The following is a 20,207-nucleotide window of genomic DNA, read 5'->3' on the forward strand; positions in this document are numbered from 1 at the left end:
TTGAGATATTTCATAACTCAAGCGGTAAAAAAACAAATGCACTCTAAATTAAAAGTAATTATATATATATATATATCTATTTCAGTGATAAAATTTAACGAGAATTAAAGGCTTCTGATTTATTTTTTAAAATTTAAAGAATGGATAATTTATATGTGGAATAAATAATCTTAAAAGCATTTTATCTAAAAAAAATAAATAACCCTAAAAAAAACTCTGAAAAAGAGAACTGGTGTTAGTCTATATTATCTGCATAAAAAAATAATTATATGCATCTCTTGAAAATCAAATTAAGCATATGAGTAATATTCAAGCTAGATCTCAACAACATTCTCTTGTGCCCACAGAGAGAATAGTTCAGATAAATACTAGAGCTTTTTGCAGCACTGACGTCGCTACGACTAAAATTTTAAATTTGTTCCGACTCATTATATCTTTACATTTACATACAAGTAGAATAAATCAATGTAAGAGAGGGGTTAGAAATTAACAACACATGAAATGAAGGTGAAAAAAAGTAGGTTTGTAAGAGGGGGAGTAGAAAAGCCCAAAACACTTATTGGCTAGGCCCAAATTACCTGGTCCACTTGTTTGGATTCAAAAACTAATTTTGATGCAATCAAACTGCCCTAATTCTTGCTTCAAACGAGATATGTTAATAATGGGGTAGATTATTAAAAGTAGTACTGGTATTTGAATAATGTTGACTGACTTTGACTCCAACCCACGCTTTCTGAAAATTATTATCCAGTTTAGAATAAAAAAAATAAAAAAATTAGCCCGTCTTTTGGACCAATAGTGAAATCTTACACGTTAAACCTCCATTTATACAATAAAGATTAATCATGAAACTTAATAGCGAAATTAAAATACGAGACCTCTAACCAACTATATAGCGGGTTTTTTGAGACCAATTCATGTACGATCTCAACTGCTAAATTATATAATCTTTTAATAATTTAAAATTATCAAAAGAGATGAAATATTGTGGTTAATTTAAAAATTTAAGAAGAATGGAAAGTAAATTAATTGAAGTTAAGAGAATAGGGATGATGATGATCAATTGTTTGTGCTGAACATAAACATACAAATAAAGAGTAGAGAGAGAGAGAGAGAGCAATTTGAGTTGCGTTGTTGGGGTGGAGGTCGAATGAAGAAGTAAGAAGGAAGAATGAAACTGAGCGCCGGTAAAACCTAACTCCTCTTTCTCTCATCAATCACCCATCCCTTTTCCATGTCAACTACTCTCTCTCCCTCCCCTTCTTCTTCTTCTTCTTCTTCTTCTTCTTGGCCTCTCCTCTCCCCTCCCCTCCCTTCCCCAAACCCTAACCCCTAACCCTAGCTTCTCCAATTCCTTAACCTCGCTTCCCATGGCAGACACCTCTCCCTCCCATCTCCCCAATCCCCAATCCTACTCCGACGAACATTTATCCCTTTCCGAACACGCCGCCGAGGATGTAGACTCCCAATCCTTCTCCAATTTCGATTCCTCCAATACGAACCCTAACCCTCCCCAATCTCCCTCCCCCGCCCCCGTTCTTCTCCACCTCTCCTTCAACCAGGATTTCGGCTGCTGCGCCGCGGGGACTGCCCGGGGATTCCGAATCTACAACTGCCACCCCTTCCGCGAGATTTACCGGCGGGAGTTCGACGTTGGAGGTATAGGCGTTGTGCAGATGCTTTTCCGGTGCAACATTCTGGCTTTAGTTGGTGGGGGGGACGAGCCGCAGTATCCACTGAATAAGGTAATGATTTGGGATGACCACCAGGGGAGGTGCATCGGGGAGCTGTCATTCCGGTCGGAGGTCAAGTCAGTCCGGCTCAGGAGGGATAAGATTGTGGTCGTCCTGGCGCAGAAGATTTTTGTGTACAATTTCGCGGACTTGAAGTTGCTGCATCAGATTGAGACGGGCGCTAATCCGAAAGGGCTCTGCGAGGTTTCGCACGTGTCGGGGCCGATGGTGCTAGTTTTCCCCGGATTGCAGAAGGGGCAGGTTAGGGTTGAGCATTACGCTTCAAAGCGGACCAAGTTTATTAATGCTCATGATTCCCGAATTGCTTGCTTTGCGCTTACTCAAGATGGGCGGTTGCTGGCCACGGCAAGTAGTAAGGGGACTTTGATTCGCATTTTCAATACTCTGGATGGATCTCTACTTCAGGAGGTACATATATATTATGCTTAATTTCTGTTTTATTCAGTCAATTGTACTTCACCTATGTTATATGCTCATACTGTATTAGATGAAGAGATGAGAGAGAGACAGAGAGGAACAGTGCGGCGAGGAGAGTTACCCCTGTGGTTGTCGGTGAACAATGGACAAAGCTGTAATTAGATGAAGTAATGATTAATGAGGGGACAGAGAAAGAGAGGAGTAAAAAGATGCAAAAGTAGAGATATAAAGAACATTCAGGTGAGGAGAGTTTCCACTGTGGTTGTTGGTGAACAATGGGTAGTGTCTAGACCTTTCAGGTGGTTGATTCAAGGGCTAAGAACATAAGGGAGAAAAGGAGATGCGAAGCTTCCCTAGAGTGAGTTCGTCTGGGTCTCAAACAGATTAGTTTACACACTGGAAGCGGTGGGGCGGGAGGAACAGCAATTGCACATATACCTAAAATAAGTTTTAAAAATTTTATGTTGCCCCAACTGTGTCTGCAGTGTGTTCACTTACTGACCATGAGCGTCCCTGGTTTGTCCTCCTGTCCAATAACTAAACATTTTGAAAAGAAAGGATATGCCAAATGGTGCATCCGACACTTGATCTATATGTTTGAGCAATGTCCATGTACATGTCAAACACAGAGATGGCCCCCTTAACAAAGTTTACTTACTTCCTAGCTTAGTTTTAATCATTTGTCTCAATAAAAGCTTGTGGGAAAAAAGTGTTCGTAGCAAGCATATGGTATGTTGACCTTATAAACCAAATCAAATTATTCACTTTTATATGTCTAAAAGATTGAAAAGTATAATTAACTCTATGAACAAAGTCCCCATTCAGTATTTATATAGAGATGTACAAATAAAATTGTCAAAAGAGAATTACATAAGTTCTTCCGCTTTTATATGCAAAATGAAAGGAAATGTTTGCCTATCTAAAGAATCTCAACATAGATTTAAATTAAACACAAAAACCAACATCGAACTTCCCAATACATGAGCTAGATGTGTGACATTTTAAGTTAGTTTGACACTCATATAGTGGAACTCATCTATTATTGAACTAGTATCAAAATCTACAGCAATTTTATTATAAACATTGGTGAGCAAGTAATTTAGGAGAATCGTATCCTTCATCTTCTTACAAGTTGTCTCAACAAGCTTCATTGCTGAAAATGGATGTGCTGCTCAATGTTTCAGTTGAAACTGGAAGATGAACACGGGACAATGAATCCATCAAGGTCATTGGGTTTTATGTTTTCACCACAACTTTTTCAGCTTGGATGCAGTTAAACATTCTTTAACTCAAGATGCTGATGAATTACAAGTGCAACTTTTTTTATACCCCCAAGTCCCCAGTGAAAAACCTCATCCTTCTTCTTCGTCATCATTTTTGTGCTCTCTCTTATCTTTTCTGCTCTTTTCCTTATTTCACATGTATCCTTGCACAACTCTAATCCTTTTTATCCTCTTCTTCTGAGTTTCTTCCTTCATCTGATCATTTTTTAACTGTGCTTGGGGCAATGGAATACATTTTTATTTGTTAAAGACATGTTCAAAGTAAGAGCTTGATCAATAAGCTCTCCCACTAACCAAACTGCATAACCTTTGCTCTCATTCAACCAGTATTCAACCCTTGCTTTATAACTGGTAGCCAACATTCTCCATACCTACTTAGTGCTTCCCACATCCTTGGAAGATTTGTTAATCACCAAAACCTTTTCCCAATATGTCTAGCACTGTTATTATACTATTAGTTTTTTTTCTTCTTTAGGACAGTTCAAAGCTGTGTGTACACCAGTTTTCTGTGTGTTTCACCACTATTCTGTGCAGGCCCTAGATTACTAATGTATGCTTTGGGAGAGACATTAAAGTTTGATATGAAGTGTATGGATTTAAATGAAGATATGACAAAAGACAGAAATATATGGAAGTCTAGAATTCATGTAGCCGACCCCACATAGTGGGATAAAGGCTGGATATGTTGTTGTTGTTGTAGGACAGTTCAAAGCTAACTTTTGAATCTGCCCAAACTTTTATATTTACCACCCAATTTTTATTTGAGTTAAATTTTATTTGTCATAGGTAAGGAGAGGTGCAGATAGGGCTGAGATCTACAGTCTTGCTTTCTCATCAACTGCACAATGGCTAGCTGTTTCAAGTGATAAGGGAACTGTACATGTATTCAGCCTAAAGGTTGATTCAGGCTCGTTGAGCACTGAGAGATCTCACCGTTCATCTGAAGCAAATCTGTCTACTCCTATTGCTGTTTCATCTCTTTCCTTTATTAAAGGTGGCTTCTCTTTCATTACTACTTTGTCTTTTAGCGATGAGATAAGGAATTAATAACTATCAAGTAGCACCTTGGAAACCATAATACTGATGCACTAAAGGATGTCTTAAGGAAAAGTTTCACCTTTCATGCTCTAAATAAATGCATCCTCTATTGTTTGCTTGGGAGATCCTTAAAAAATTGGTCTTGGACTTACCGTTTCCCTTGCCTTCATTAAAAACTCAGGTATGTACACACTATTTATAACCTGTCCTTTAATCATATGAAGAGCAAGAAAAGTGTGCCTTTGTGCTGTAGAGTTCCTCTCATTTCAAATGACAACCATAGTTCCCCATTCTAGGTTCCAATATCTCCCTTTCAGTCCAGCTAACATTATTCTCTTGGCTGGATGTTAACAAGAACTCTAGGCTTAACAAAAACCACACTTAGATCATGCAATTAATTCTCTGTTTCCCCCTCCCCTTTCTTTCTTGCCTCCAACAAGCCCCAACCACATGGACTTGGGGCTACAATGATCTTGTGTGTGTATGATTTTGTGTAATCATTTTTTTAGAATTTTGTGGATCGCCTGAATTATATGCTTTTGTGGAATCTGAATGTTTTGGATTGTAATTTATATGTGCATTTTACAAGCCATTGAAATGTGAATGTTTTTATTGCGTGTTTAGGTTGAATTTGAGGATTGATTTTGGTAAAATATATTCTCAATTCTCCTTATTTATCTTGTACTTTATCTTTATCTTATTTCTTTCTTGATTAGATTTATTTGTATTTTTCTTGGTTGTAATCTAGTCCTATAAAATAGGAATGTAATCTCTAAAATCTAGGAGAATTCTTAGGAAATTCTTGTATAAATATTTTTCATTCGTATCAATAAAACATACAGGAATACCGCTTCCCTTCCTCCTTTTCTACATGGTATCAAAGCCTCGTTAATAGGCTGATACAGTAAACCTTAGTGCCTTCATTGCACAGCCATTTTGTTCTTCCAAAGTGCCTTCATTGCACTGTTCAAGTCAGAACTCCTCTGTCTGGCCATCATCTTGCAGCACCACCACCACCATTAGGTTCGCCATCTCTAGATCGGCCAACCCCAGAAAAATCACCGGCAACCCGAACCCCACGCGCCGCCACGTGCCGACCGACGCTCCGCTGTTCAAGCTTGCTCCGACTCCACGTGCCGGCGCGTGAAAGAGCGTCCGCAGCCCTTCTCTGGCTGCTCCAGATCTGATCTCCAGCGTCTCTCTAGCCCATCCTTGGTGTCACAATCTTCCGTTGCTGAGTGCTTCCATTGCTGTTAGTTTGCTTCTTCCGTTGCTGGTGTCAAACTACTTGTTGCTGTCTTATTTTTCTTTCTACCGATACTGTTGTTGAGTCTTCACCATGACAAACACTTCTGAGACAAAGAACGGTGCTTCATTTGACATGCCAATGGGGAGTTTGTTTAACAGTGTCCTTCCAGGGTTACATCAGTCTTATAGGCTTGAGATGGAAGGAACTACTTACAATGGGTGCAGTTCGTGCGTACTTTCTTGAAAGGAAGAGGAAAGATGGCCCATCTAATCGAGCCTAGTCCAGATGCTAAAGACCCTAATTTTGTTGCATGGGAAGTAGAGGATTCCTTGATAATGTCTTGGCTGTGGGGCTCAATGCACCTTGAGGTAAGTAAAAATTGCATGTTCTTGTCTACGGCTAAGGAGATTTGGGATACTGCAAAGCGTACTTATTCTAAAGTGCAAGATGCCTCGGTTATTTTTAATATCAAGATGAAAATAAGTGGTACCAAACAAGGTTCTCTAACTGTCACCGAGTACTATAATAAAATAAATGGATATTGGCTTGAGTTGGATCATTATCGAGATATCAAGATGAAATGTAGTGAAGATGCAGCCACCATAACTGCAATATTTGAAAGAGATAGGGTAGTTGAATTTTTAGCAGGCCTTAATGCTGATTTTGATTAAGTAAGGGTGCAAGTCCTAGGGAAAGACAAAATTCCTTCTTTAAATGAAGTCTTTGCTATTGTTTGTAGTAAGGAGTATAGGAGAATTGTTATGCTAAATGAGACTTCGCTTGAGGGATCTGCAATAGCAACTAATAAGAAAGATGCTTCTCGGTTTAGGTCACAACAAGGTGGGAATGTTTTTAATCCTAAAGCTCAAAATAAAGATGGTTTATGGTGTTCTTTTTGTAAGAAACCCAGGCATACCAGGGAGACCTGTTTTAGACTCCATGGGAAAGAAGCGGTACTGAATAAGGTAGGAGGAATGAAGAATCTTCAGAATTTTCAACCCCGACAGCAAGTTCAAGCCTATCAAGCTGCCAAAGAGGAAGAGACTGCATTGGAGAAGACAGATTCAGTTACAACTAATTCATCTATCATGACCGAACAACTTAATGCTGAAGAAATCAGCAAGCTTAAAAGTTTCCTAAAGACTATTCAAGGTGGTTCTTGGTCCATGGCCCAAATAGGTATTTGCTTGAATTCTGAATCTAGTATTGCCTCACATACTATTAGGAATAATCTATGGATTCTGGATTCGGGGGCTACTGATCATATGGCCTTTGATATAAATGTCTTTGATTCCTATACCCCACTAAGTAGCTCCAAAAAGATAACGGTGGCCAATAGTAATACAATTCCTATAACTGGACATGGTAATGTAAATCTTAATTTCTCATTGCCTATGCAACATGTTCTTCATGTCCCAAATCTTTCTAGCAACTGGATTTTTGTTCATAAGCTAACCAATGATATAAATTGTTGCGTTGTCTTTTTCCCAAACAAATGTGAATTTCAGGCTCTGGACACGAGGAAGAAGATTGGAGTTGGTGAGGAATGGAATGGGTTGTATTTTCTGAAGACATGCAGTGTTGATCTTAAGGGGGAGATACTTTCAGCCTACTCTTCTCAGCCAGCTTCAGCTTCTTTGATTCCTATTCAATCAATTGTTTCAATTCATGATTTTTGGCTTCAACATTGGGCACCCTGTCATTAGTACTATGCAGTCTATGTTTCCAACTATGCTTAGAAATTTGGACATTTCTAATCTTCATTGTGATGTGTGTGAACTTTCTAAATATCATAGAGTTACATATCCTGTGAGTAACAATTTATCTTCTCTTCCATTTACTTTGATTCATTCGGATGTGTGGGGACCATCTAAAATTCCTAATTGTTATGGGGCTAGGTGGTTTATTACCTTTATTGATGATTGTACAAGAACAACTTGGGTTTATCTCTTAAAGAATAAGGCAATTAGTTCTATCTTGCCTATTTTTTATAAGATGATATCTACTCAATTTGGGTCTCAAATTAAAAAATTCCGAACTGATAATGCAAGAGACTACTTCAATCATCACTTGCATAACTTCTTCTAGCAAAAAGGTATAATTCATGAGTCTTCATGTGTTGATACTCCTCAACAGAATGGTGTAGCAGAAAGAAAAATGAGACATTTGCTCAATGTTACTAGAGCTCTCTTACTACATCAAGTTTTTCTGGGGGGAGGCAGTTTTGATTGTTGCCTACCTAATTAACCGAGTTCCTTCTACTCTTCTAAAACACCAAAGCCCAATTTAATGCTTGTCCACCTATTTTCCAGCAATGTTTTCTCATACTCCTCTTCCTTTGAGAGTCTTTGGTTGTGTTGCTTTTGTCCATGTATCCAAACATCATAGGGATAAACTGGACCCTCGAGCCCTCAAATGTGTGTTTCTTGGTTATTCGCCCACTCAAAAAGGGTATAAGTATTATCACCCTGCTACTAGAAAATTTTATGTGACCAAAGATGTTACATTTGTTGAAAATCAGTCATTCTTTGGTCTTCCTAGTGCTGATATTCAAGATACACATATATCTTGGGCTGATATAAATAATGATTTTCCCATTTTGGAAACCTCTCATGATTTGCAGATTCATGCTCCATCTAACTCTTCCTTAGATGAACAGAACCAGCCGGAACCTCCAGAAGAACAGCTGTCATCCACTCCAATTCGATTCAAATGATCTCCCTATGTATTTAAGAGAAGAACACAACAACAACAGTCTATTCCAGAACCTCTTCCAGCACCAGTTTCCTCTCCTAATCTAGGTAATGAAACCTCACGTTGTTGTCCCTCTGATTCTCAGCCTAATTCTGCCACATCTAATTCACTACCTGCATCAATTACTAATGACCTTGATCTACCAATTGCCCTTCGCAAAGGGAGCAGAAGTTGCACCCAACACCCTTTGGCCAATTATATGTCCTATCACCGCTTATCTCCAAATCATAAGGCTTTTCTGACTTCCTTAGACACAATTCTTATTCCTAAGACAGTTAATGAGGCTTTCCAAGATCAGAATTGGGTTCAAGCAATGCAGGAGGAAATGAGGGCCTTAGAAAAGAATCAGACATGGGACATTGTCCCTAAGCCAAAGGGAGTTAAGCCCATAGGTTGCCGATGGGTTTTTAACCTCAAATATAATGCAGATAGGTCGTCCCTAGAAAGGTATAAGGCAAGGCTGGTTGCTAAGGGATACACACAAACTTATGATATTGATTACCTAGAAACTTTTGCTCCGATAGCCAAAATGTCAACTATGCGTATCCTATTAGCCCTGGTAGCGCACTATGGCTGGAAGTTGCACCAATTTGATGTAAAGAATGCTTTTTTGCATGGAGATTTAGAGGAAGAGGTGTTCATGGAACCTCCTCCCGGCTTTGATAAAGGGTTGCCCGGACAAGTATGCAAATTAAGAAAAGCTCTTTATGGCCTTAAACAATCTCCTTGGGCCTGGTTTGATCGTTTTTCTAAAGCCATGAGGCATATGGATTATTCTCAAAGTAGGGGTGATCATACTCTTTTATTTAAGCATTCTTGTGGGGGAAGGGTAACAGCTCTTTTGGTTTATGTGGATGATATTGTTGTCATTGGAAATGACTGTGAGGAGCAGGTACAACTTAAGGATAATTTGTCCAAGACTTTTTAAATTAAAGATCTTGGCATTTTGAAGTATTTTTTGGGTATAGAGGTAGTTTATTCTAAAGCAGGTATCTTCTTATCCCAAAGAAAATATATTCTTGATCTATTGCATGAGACAGGTTTGCTAGGTGGCAAAGGTGCAAGCACTCCGGTGGAATTTAATGTTAAACTATGTGATCAAGGTAAACCGGTGGATAAAGGGAGTTATCAAGGATTGGTCGACAGACTAATCTACTTATCTCACACCAGACCAGATATTGCCTTCGCAGTAGGTTTGGTTAGTCAGTTCATGCATTGTCCTACAGAAGATCATATGCAAGCTGTACGACGAATTCTGTGCTATTTAAAGACAACTCCAAGTAAAGGAATCTTATTTAAAGCTGGGGCAGATTTGGATATCATAGGATACACTGATGCCGACTATGGAGGGTCTTTGGTTGATAGACATTCTACCACAGGTTATTGTGTCTTCTTAGGTGGAAATTTGGTTTCTTGGAGGAGTAAAAAGCAAAGGGTAGTAGCGCGATCAAGTGCGGAAGCCGAATTTCGGGCACTAGTAATGGGCCTATGTGAGTTGTTATGGTTGCGAATTATTTTGGAAGATTTGAGGATTTTCAGCCATGGCCAATCAAATTGTGTTGTGATAATAAGTCAGCTATAAGTATAGCACATAATCTTGTGCAGCATGATTGCACCAAACATGTGGAGATAGATAAACATTTTATTAAGGAAAAATTGGAAGTTGGATTGATTTGCATTCCATATGTCTTCGGAAGAACAGCTAGCTGATTGTTTGACCAAAGGGCTATCTCCTAAACGGTTTGAAGACTTGATGTGCAAGCTAGGGATGGTTGATATCCATTCTCCAGCTTGAGGGGGAGTGATAAAATATATTCTCTATTCTCCTTATTTATCTTGTACTTTATCTTTATCTTATTTCTTTCTTGATTAGATTTATTTGTATTTTTCTTTGTTGTAATCTAGTCCTTTAAAATAGGAATGTAATCTCTAAAATCTAGGAGAATTCTTAGGAAATTCTTGTATAAATATTTTTCATTCGTATCAATAAAACATACGGGAATACCGCTTCCTTTCCTCCTTTTCTACAGATTTAGATAATTTTCTCAGTTGATATTAAGAGGAAAATTTGCCAGCTTTTCTTTCTTTTTCCTTTTTAAATAGTGTGTGCGGGCATGTGCATTCTCAGCTGCATCCATGCACATGTGCATTATCAGATGTCAATTATTTATTTGTTGTTAAGTTTGATTTCTTCTATGTGTGCATTGATTCGTCAAATGCCCAGCCAAATTGAAAGGATATGATTATATTAGTTTAGCTCCTTAGGTTAAGGTAGGGTAATTAAAATGACAAGTGCATCTGACATTTTATATTATAATAAAATTTAGTTAAAGTTAAAAGCAAAATTTCATAAGACAGCTATGTCATAGGATGTTGGGTAGTAAAAACACCCACATGTGCAAAATATGAATGTAATGAAGATGAGAATGTTAGAGTGGATGTGTAGCCATATAAAAAATTAAATAAGTAGAAGATAAGATGGTAAGACATGATTAAAATGGTTTAGTTGAGAAGGAGACCAATAGAGGCTCCTTTGAGGAAAGTAATTGGAATGAAACGAGTCTTTAACCAAATAACTAGAGGAATACAAGAAAATTTTGGTGGGAGACTCTTAGTTACAATATGAGTTGTAAGAACTTTATAGAAGATAAGACCATAGATAAAAATGATTGATGAGCTAGAATTCATCTAGTTGGTCTCATGTAGTGGCATTAAGGATTTTGATATGTTGTTGGTGGCACTATTGTATGAGCATGGTGTATTATGCATGCACTTGCAACAGTATTCATTATTCTTTTTGAGCTCAACGTTAGGGTCTTATAAACCCATTTTATGCTTTGTAGTGGGTTGGGGTTGACAAATTGGAGCATTGGTTCTGGATGGCATTCTCTATGCATAGTCACTTAAGTTATCAATCTGGAGGCTGTCTTTTTTATTTTTTTTTGCATTTAGAACTTTGGTGTTAACTAATAGATAATACTGCATTAGTTAAATGTCTACGGTTTACATGATATCATACTCATTAAATGTCCATGGCTCTTACATTGTTGCATATCTTTTGTAAACTGATTGTTAAATACCAGGTGCTTGTTTCTGGCATAAGCATCCTAAAAATGGTATTTGTTCATGTGTTATTTAAACATGCATGTTTAGCATGATTTAATTTATTCCTTTTTTCTCTTTCTTTTCTGTTTTGATTGTTGGATAGGTTATTGAATGAATGTTATTTACTGTGATCATAGTTTCTTGAGCTTGCCATTGGTTTTGCATTGCTTATTACTTTATTTCTGCAGCATATATCTGTTTCTTAAGCGTGTTATTGGTTTTGCATTTCTTATTACTTGATTTCTGCAGCATATGTGTTTCTTGAGCATGCCATTGGTTTTGCATTGCTTGGTATAATTGTAATTCAGATCTATACTATCACAAAAGTGATATGACAAGATACAAAACATGGCAAGTTTCAGCGAATCCAGCAGTCAATTGATGGGGCTGTTCTTGAGTAATTAATCTGTGGCACTTATTTTGTAGGCGTGCTGCCAAAGTACTTCAGCTCAGAATGGTCAGTGGCTAAGTTCCATTTGCATGAAGGTTCGCAGTACATTGTTGCTTTTGGCCATGAAAAGGATACAGTGGTGATTCTTGGCATGGATGGGAGGTAGGAAAATAACTAAATACAACAATAAAAAAGCCAACATTACAAATTTATTGCTTTGTACTAAAGTTCTCTTTGTGATAGAATTGAAATATTCCATAGTTCCATCTGGGTCCCCTTAAAATTCTTTCTTCATCCATGTGTAGGGTTTGGGGTCATCTCAACTTGAGTACTAGTTGATCTTTTATGTAAATTCCACAACTTACCTTCAACTTGAAGAGTTGATATTACAATCTTAAAGTGCCTTCCGATATCATGGCCTTCATAGATACCATGCTATGTGCATGGGTTCGTACTGTTAGACGTAGTTTTGTTGAGCATCCTCATCATTAGGTATTAAAGTTTATCATCTTTTGTGTTGCTTCGACATCGGGGGCGGACGCAGGGGGTGGAAGCCCACCCAATTTTTTTAAAAAGTAGATCTTAACATTAAAAAATAATATTTTTATATTACAAGCCCCCCCCCAGCCCAGCTCCCCGCACCCTTCTTCTTTTCTTTCCCAGATTCTGTTAAAATTCTAGTTCTGCCCTTGACTCCTGCGGTTGGAAAAAAAAAAATCTATTAGTGAAGCTTACAATTGAAAAAAGAAATTTTGAAGCCCCCAGGTAAAAAATCCTAGGTCCAACCCTGTTCGACATCATGATAAGAAGTTATGTTTTCATCTGAGTTCACTTTGCATAATTTGTTTCTTTTGATGAGTTCCTAGTTATGTTCCATCTTGTTTTTCAACTATAGAAACACTTTAACTAAATTTGGTATTACATGGACAATAGGTTCAAGTCTATGGATAGATTAGATTTATTTGCACCAGAAGTTAAATTAAATCTATCATCTGACCGATAGAGTATATAAATTAGAATTTGTTGAAAACTAGATATCATATCTCATCCAATTTTCAAGGTGAGAAAGTAGATTATAATAAATTTAACTTATAAATATAACATAATCTCTAATTAGAACTTTAGATTTATTTATTAATTTAGATTGTTCACACCACCAATGATAATAGGTTTCCATTCTCATTTCCAATTTTTCTATTGTTTTAGATTTAAGTAGGGCGTTTTTTGTGTAGAACCAAATTAATGTGAAAAATACACTATTTGATACAGTTTCTACCGATGTCGGTTTGATCCCGCGACTGGTGGTGAGATGACTCAGTTGGAAAGTCATAATATATTTCAGCTTGAAGAAGCTTTCTGAAGCCAAGGTGAAGGATCTTTTTTCTTTTTTTTCTTTTTTTTTTTTTGGGTTTTTGTGGGGGGGGGGTTGTAGCTGGCCCTTGTTACTTGTAGTGCCGTTATAAGTATTTTGGGGATATTTGTTAGGAGACTTAATAAGTTGTAGATACATGAGTACCATTGAAATGAAAAGAGATTTTACAATCAGTTGTATATATATGGACATGGAATGCCCTGTGTATTATTAAATACTACTTGTGCAGATCTTCCTCCTCCCTTTATTCCAGAGCTCCTTGCCCTGCCCTCAATCCTTTCAACAGGCAGGCTCATATTTTGTTATTTTTTAAACCATCATGAGACTTGCCTCAGGGACAGAAAGAACGACGATCCTCTCAAAATTTGTTGAGTTTTCCTGTAAATGTTTGTGTTTCGCTTGAATTGATCTTTATTCGTTTTCGAAGTAAACTCAAAATTGTTAGATCGGTCCAAGAAAAAAATATCATGATGTTACAACTGTGTTAGCCTACAACAGAATATAACAGCTCTACAAGTACACAGTTCAATGCAAACGATGAAAATGAAGAAAAAGTCTTACCACATCAATGGAACGATAAATATGAAGAGCCAAATTGACGTAGATTTCACTCATAAAAATAGAGCACTAAGACCTAAATCCTCTACATTTTGATCTAGTGGCTGCATACAGCACAAACTACCATCCACCTGGTTTAAGCCGTCTCAATCCAAGTCCTTTCATTCAACAGTTACGTATAAAAACAGATATGAAACAAGAAAAACAACGTTTTTCAAATCTGGGATTGGCGCAACGATTTCTTCCTGCCGAATCCATCCCACATTATCAACATGTGCCACAAACAAACAAAAGAATTTGAGAACAAAAAGAGCTTTTGCATTAGATTTTGTCGAATTACGTCTACTTAAGAAAGGCCAATATTAAAAAGGGGAAAACAAATAAAAGCCTCCTAAGACGAGAATAATTACAGGTAACCCAAGGGGTAAGAAAACTAGAAACAAAGCCTAGGCCTTCTTCTTGGGGGATTTTGAACCAGTTTCAGCCGGAGCAGAAGATTTCTTGGGCAGCAGAACCGGGTTAATGTTAGGCAGAACACCGCCATTCGCGATGGTAACTCCATGCAGCAATTTCCCCAATTCCTCATCATTCCTCACTGCCAAAAGCACGTGCCTCGGATTGATCCTATTTTTCTTGTTGTCTCTCGCCGCATTCCCCGCCAACTCCAAAACCTAAATCACAAGAATGCATATACATCGATTAACATCACTTTTACCAAACCCACGAATGAATCAGATATTAACAGATCTGGCAGAAGCTGCCTACAAGATCAAATAAAATATGCAAAAATATAGAGATGTTTATAGGCGATATACCTCAGCGGCTAGGTATTCGAGAACGGCAGCGAGATAAACAGGAGCACCTACGCCGGTGCGCTTAGAGTAGCGTCCCTTCTTCAGATAGCGAGCGACACGGCCGACCGGAAACTGAAGCCCTGCTTTCACCGACTTCGGCACCTTCTTCTTCCCCTCCCCGCCTTTCCTTCCTCCGGCGCCTCTCGACGGCTTCGACGCGGCCTCCATCTCCGAAGCTTTTTTGAAAAGGGCGCGTTTTGGAGGTAAATTGAAACTTGTCGAAATGCCGCTTCGCTTTCAGGTTTGAACGAGTGTGTTTGGAAATTTTGCTATTTATAGAGCCCAGCTCCCCCCGTCGTTTCGTTAAGTGAGGGGTTTGTTGATGAGGATCGTGCGGCTCGCAGACTTGACACGCTGGCAATCCGTGGGGAGTTGTTTCCACCAACCGCGTTGTGGTTAATGGATATTTCGTGATGGGGATTCACGGTGAGATCTCGGCCACGTTGGCAATCCGCTTATGCTGGTTTCCGCCAATTGGAATTTTATCTTGAAGTTGCTACTTTCTTTGGTTGATTTCCTTTTCAAAATAGAAGTGGGTTTGTTTGTTTGAGATTAATGATAAGTGATTAGTCAATAAAACAAACGGATTCTATATTTTTAATTATTTATCCGTTTCAGGTTACTTATCACTTCATGTGGATATAAATGCAAAAAGTCAGAAAATATTTGAGATTAAGCTTAGGTTTGGGGGTGGATCGGAGATAATATGAAAGGATACATATTAAAATAGAATTAAAAGATAAAATAAATAATGTAAATTTTGTTATATTTTTATTGTTTAAAAATATATGAAATAAAAAATAAATGTAACATAAGAGGACTAACTATATTAAAAAAATAAAATCAAACTATTTATAAATATCTTTCTTTCACTTTTTTTTATATGCTAAATGAGTATAAAAAAATATAAATATACAGATCACAATAGGACTCCTCTTAATGAAGCTCTCTTCCAAATAAGATAAATACTCTTTCTTCCCCTATCGATACCACTTTGCACATTCTATCTAAGATTGTGTTTATTAAAATGAATAAGATAAGAGAGTATCAAAATAAGAACATAATAGTTTTTGAATTAAGATATGAAATGATTAAAATAAAGTTGTGAAGCATTTCAATATTTTTATCAAACTGTTTATTAAATTATTTGAAATGTATTATATAACGGCCCGCCTCCCGGAGTCTCCGCGCACATAGAACATCCATGAGAGGGTCATTACCTAAATGATACCAAACAATATCACAACTGCAACTCTTACTAAAATCATAATCTTTTTATCATTTAACATTTCATAATCATTTTTACATAACCATTCACCACTTGGGCCCACCTAAACTTACATAACATGCGTCAATCTCAAAAAAACATAAACATTAATCTTAACATAGGTACAATGACACCCAGGATCTAGATTCGAGAGAACTCTGCACTTGCTATCATGATTCAATGATCTGGACCTAACTCTGTATTAATCTTAACATAGGCATAATCATTTTCGGGATGTTACATATTAAAAGACACAAACGCCATTTTTTTCTTATATGTAGAAATCAAGATATGTTTATCTTGAAATGAAGAAATAGGAGAAATATGCATATATTGAAAAATCAAGATAAAGGGATCATTAATGATTTTTTTAAAAATAATCAGATAAATTTAACAAATATGTTGGAAATGATAAAAGTTCAGGATGCATTCCATATCTTGGCTATATTTTGATTAACAAACGGCCCCTAAATACAATATAAAGGATTTAAGGTTAGATGGCATAAAAACAAAAAATAGATATAATATGAATTAAAAATAAGTAAATATTATTTTAAAAAAATAATAACAAAAAAGCGATAGAAACAAGTAAATAAAAAGATAAAAGAGTATTTTTATAAATATATTTTTAATATAAAATATTATAAAAATAATTATTTAATTTAAAAATAAACATAAATTCTATATATTCAAATAAATTTTATAAAAAATTAATTTTTTTGAGTTAATGACAGGAAAAAAATTATCTGAATAAAAATACATTTCTAAATCAAGAATGTGTTTTTCATATTTTTCTAATATTATGAAACAATTATAAAAAAAAATTTAAATTATAAAAATAATTTAAAAATATTTTTTCGTGTTTCGCAAACAATGACCCCAATAAAATTCTGTGCATTATAAATTTAAGGTGTACATCTGTTCAAGAAAATGGTCACTTATATTATGAACTTAAGTTTGTGTCTATTATAATAACTAGTTAACTACATTTATCAAATTTTCTTAAAATCTTTGAATTAGTTATTTTTATTATAAACTCATGTTTCAATAAATACTAACTTTTTTTTAATTTTTAACTTAATTTTATTAGCCAATTAAATATTATAAAATATGATATATTTATAATTAATTAATAAAATTATTTAAAAATAAAGATAATACGTCTTTTCTAAAAATAATATTCCAAAGTCAAACATAAATTATTTGAAGACTCATTAAATCAATTTTTAAAATTTTCTCTTTCTATTATATTTTATTTATTGGGTTAGGAGGAGGTATTTTTGGGTCTTTAATTTATTTTTGTGTGATTTACGTTGAAGCATATATAGTCGTGAAATGAATAGTTTTAAATTAAATTCTCCATTTATTAGACAAGGAAGATCATTAAAATTTTTAATACATTACCAAATTTTATTTCACTTTTGACGTAATTTAAGCTGTTTACTATTTTTACAAACACTTATTCATATTTTCTTATATTGGTAACCTTTGTTTTTTAAACACTTTGTTCCGACATAAATAATTTTTTTTTTGTTTTTTTTTAAGAAAGAGATGAATGGGATAGTGATCAACACCTGGTAACAAATATAAGATTATAAATTTAAAACTTTTCACACTTTTTGACTCCTAAACATGTTCAATGGTTTTTATGTATAAAAGAATTATAAATAACTAAAATATTACAAATTAAGCCAAGCAAAGTAGGAAATGAGCTTCATCTGCAGATCATAGTTCCAGAGACTGTCGTCCAGGGAGGATCAGTAGACAAATTTAAACAACATGTCAGGAAACGTTGCCCTCCTCCTCCTTCAGACTCAAGAGGCTGCTCTGCTGATGATATATGCATTATGATGCATTCGACAAAAATGATCTGTTAAAGATAAAAATTAATCACTGTGGAGTACTTTGCTATTTGCTAATTATTATGATAATACACACACACACACACACACACACGTACATATATAGATATCAATTAATTAAGCTTGATATGGATAGGAGGAAATGAGCTTCATCTGCAGATCCCTGAGTCCGGCGGCGAACTCCATGGCGTCGTTCATGGAGGTTCGGGCAGCGACCAGAGCCTCGTCGAGATCTGTGTTGGAGAGATAGTACTGGCAAATCTGGGTGAGAATCCGATGGTGCCTTTCTTCGTACGCTTTCACTCTCTCTTCGGCTCGGTCCAAGGCCTCGCTTACCAGCTTAAACTTCTCCTTGCACTGCCTCGTCTTCTTCCAGTTTGGCAATTGGAATAAGATGAAGATGGACGCAGAGATGCCCATTATTATGCGGCCACAGTCCATGGAGAGTTTGAAGTTTCTTTCTTTCTAGTTTCTGGGTTCAAATATTGTTGGCAGAGAACTTAGCTAGCTTTTATTTGTCCTTCCCCATTCTGGCAAAAGGGAATTTGATGGTTCTCTTTGTTCTTTGCTTCTTTCTCGGGAAACTTCGTACTTCTAGCTTAGCTGCTCTTGCAGTCTTGTCCAAAAAGAAAACATTAAAAAAAATAAATAAATAAGAATATTATGAAGGGGAACTACGGAATGCGCATCCGGGGAATCGAACCCCGGTCAGTACCGTGGGAGGGTACTATGATACCACTACACCAGATGCGCCCACGGCACTTCAGTATCAGCCAAAATTACTTGTAGGTATGGCGCATACTGTCTACAACTGCGTATTTCAGAAATATTGAGTTCTTTTTCTGCTTGGGCCCAGGAAGGCTGAGTCCAACAACTTGCTAAATCGATTGCCATCATTAAATTTAGCCATCTAATCTCAAGTTGATGCCTCCATGAGACTAGTCATCGCCTAAATCATTTGCCAAATTTATGGTGAAACTCAAAAACATTGTCACTTGTGACAATCCAAATTTGCAAGGACATCATCACCGTCTCTCCCCACAACCCACAACGGCCGATAACCGAGTGACGAGCAAATGACCAATGACAAGTGACAGCAATGATGACTAGTAATGAGCAGATCATCAATTTGTGAATGTATATGATGTTGTTGATGGAAATTTTTTTATTAATTTATGTACTTGATGGGTGATATTAAAAAATTGTGTCTAGTTATTATTTTATGTATTTGATTATTGACATTGTGTATATATGTATTTAATTATTTTATATATTTAATTATTAATTTGTGTATTTGATTATTACTTTTGTATGTGCATATATTCAATTATTCATTTATGTATTTAATTATTAAATTATAGATAAAGTAAAATAATAAATAAATATAATTAAAAATTATAGATAAAATATAATAAATAGAATTGAAGTTTATTAATAAATAAATGAAATAGAAAGTCAAATAAAAAGGAGAATATGAAATATTATTGGAGCATATACAAATTTTAAGATAAAATTAAAATAGAGAATGAATTGTTTATAATATAATAAAAAATTAAATAGAGAAGATTGTTAAAGTCATTCTTAGACATTTAAAAAGAATGTTAATTTTCATGATTGAAACAACAAGAATAATTAACAATTGATTAAAAGATTTGCCAAAGTTAAAACCATTAAAAGGACTTGTTCTGCTAGTAACATGGCCAACATAAGTTGAAGAAGTTCTCCTCTCTTAATAATTAAAAGAGCATTGCATTGTTGTTCTCCTCTCTTAATAATTAAAAGAGCATTGCATTGTTGCCCACATGGGCAGCCTAGTTGGTCAAGAAAGGGGCACAAAATATCTTTCGTGATAAATTTTAGACCAAGATCAAGGATCGAGTCTCGCAAGCGGTGTGGGGATATCTCTCTCTAAAGTGAGGGGGGCTTCTTGTGCACGGTGAGCTCGGGTCTAGCCACTGCGTCTGACTGAATCACCACGATTAATCTTCTCCTATGTTCTGTTGGGCCAAGTATAAGGGACACTCGAGATGAGCGATTTCACGTTCAAAGCATTGCATCGTTGATTAAAAAGCAGCCTACATTTGACTGCACTCTCGAGTTGGTGTCATGTCAATCACCAAATTATACATATAGTATAAAGTTTGAACGAGACTGAAGCCATAAAGTTTGAACGAGACAGAAGCCACCACTCTCCCACTCATGTCTTCCCCTTTTTAACCCTCCCTCAATGCATTTGACTTTTAAAAATATATATATATATATTTTTTGTTGTGTTTAACTATTTCTTTCCAAACTATTGCTTT

General features: G+C 36.1%; 2 protein-coding genes and 1 non-coding gene across 3 annotated transcripts; 1 reads left to right on the forward strand and 2 right to left on the reverse strand.

The window, feature by feature from the left end:
• The first annotated feature begins 1,106 nt into the window (after positions 1 to 1,106).
• Positions 1,107 to 13,542, forward strand: LOC127801971 (autophagy-related protein 18a-like). Its single transcript, XM_052337555.1, has 4 exons — positions 1,107 to 2,162; positions 4,241 to 4,448; positions 12,027 to 12,153; positions 13,261 to 13,542. Exons 1-4 carry the CDS (start codon positions 1,371 to 1,373, stop codon positions 13,349 to 13,351), a joined length of 1,218 nt encoding a protein of 405 aa, XP_052193515.1. The 5' UTR covers positions 1,107 to 1,370; the 3' UTR covers positions 13,352 to 13,542.
• A 675-nt stretch (positions 13,543 to 14,217) lies between these two features.
• LOC127801986 (probable histone H2A.5) lies at positions 14,218 to 15,029 on the reverse strand. Its single transcript, XM_052337578.1, has 2 exons — positions 14,737 to 15,029; positions 14,218 to 14,592 (listed from the first exon to the last, which is right to left on the reverse strand). Exons 1-2 carry the CDS (start codon positions 14,941 to 14,943, stop codon positions 14,368 to 14,370), a joined length of 432 nt encoding a protein of 143 aa, XP_052193538.1. The 5' UTR covers positions 14,944 to 15,029; the 3' UTR covers positions 14,218 to 14,367.
• A 3,557-nt stretch (positions 15,030 to 18,586) lies between these two features.
• On the reverse strand, positions 18,587 to 18,657 carry TRNAG-CCC (transfer RNA glycine (anticodon CCC)). The gene has a single exon. It is a non-coding gene; the product is annotated as a tRNA-Gly (tRNA).
• Positions 18,658 to 20,207: the final 1,550 nt, after the last annotated feature.

Source organism: Diospyros lotus, chromosome 1, assembly GCF_014633365.1.
Source record: "Diospyros lotus cultivar Yz01 chromosome 1, ASM1463336v1, whole genome shotgun sequence".
Taxonomy (NCBI): domain Eukaryota; kingdom Viridiplantae; phylum Streptophyta; class Magnoliopsida; order Ericales; family Ebenaceae; genus Diospyros; species Diospyros lotus.

Excerpts from the sequence above, each read along its gene's own strand:
- LOC127801971 (XM_052337555.1), top strand. The coding sequence starts at position 1,371 with ATGGCAGACACCTCTCCCTCCCATCTCCCCAATCCCCAATCCTACTCC. Across the intron at positions 2,163-4,240 it reads ATGGATCTCTACTTCAGGAG|GTAAGGAGAGGTGCAGATAG; the intron begins GTACATATATAT and ends TATTTGTCATAG. Across the intron at positions 4,449-12,026 it reads ATCTCTTTCCTTTATTAAAG|GCGTGCTGCCAAAGTACTTC; the intron begins GTGGCTTCTCTT and ends CTTATTTTGTAG.
- LOC127801986 (XM_052337578.1), bottom strand. The coding sequence starts at position 14,943 with ATGGAGGCCGCGTCGAAGCCGTCGAGAGGCGCCGGAGGAAGGAAAGGC. Across the intron at positions 14,593-14,736 it reads TCGAATACCTAGCCGCTGAG|GTTTTGGAGTTGGCGGGGAA; the intron begins GTATATCGCCTA and ends CTTGTGATTTAG.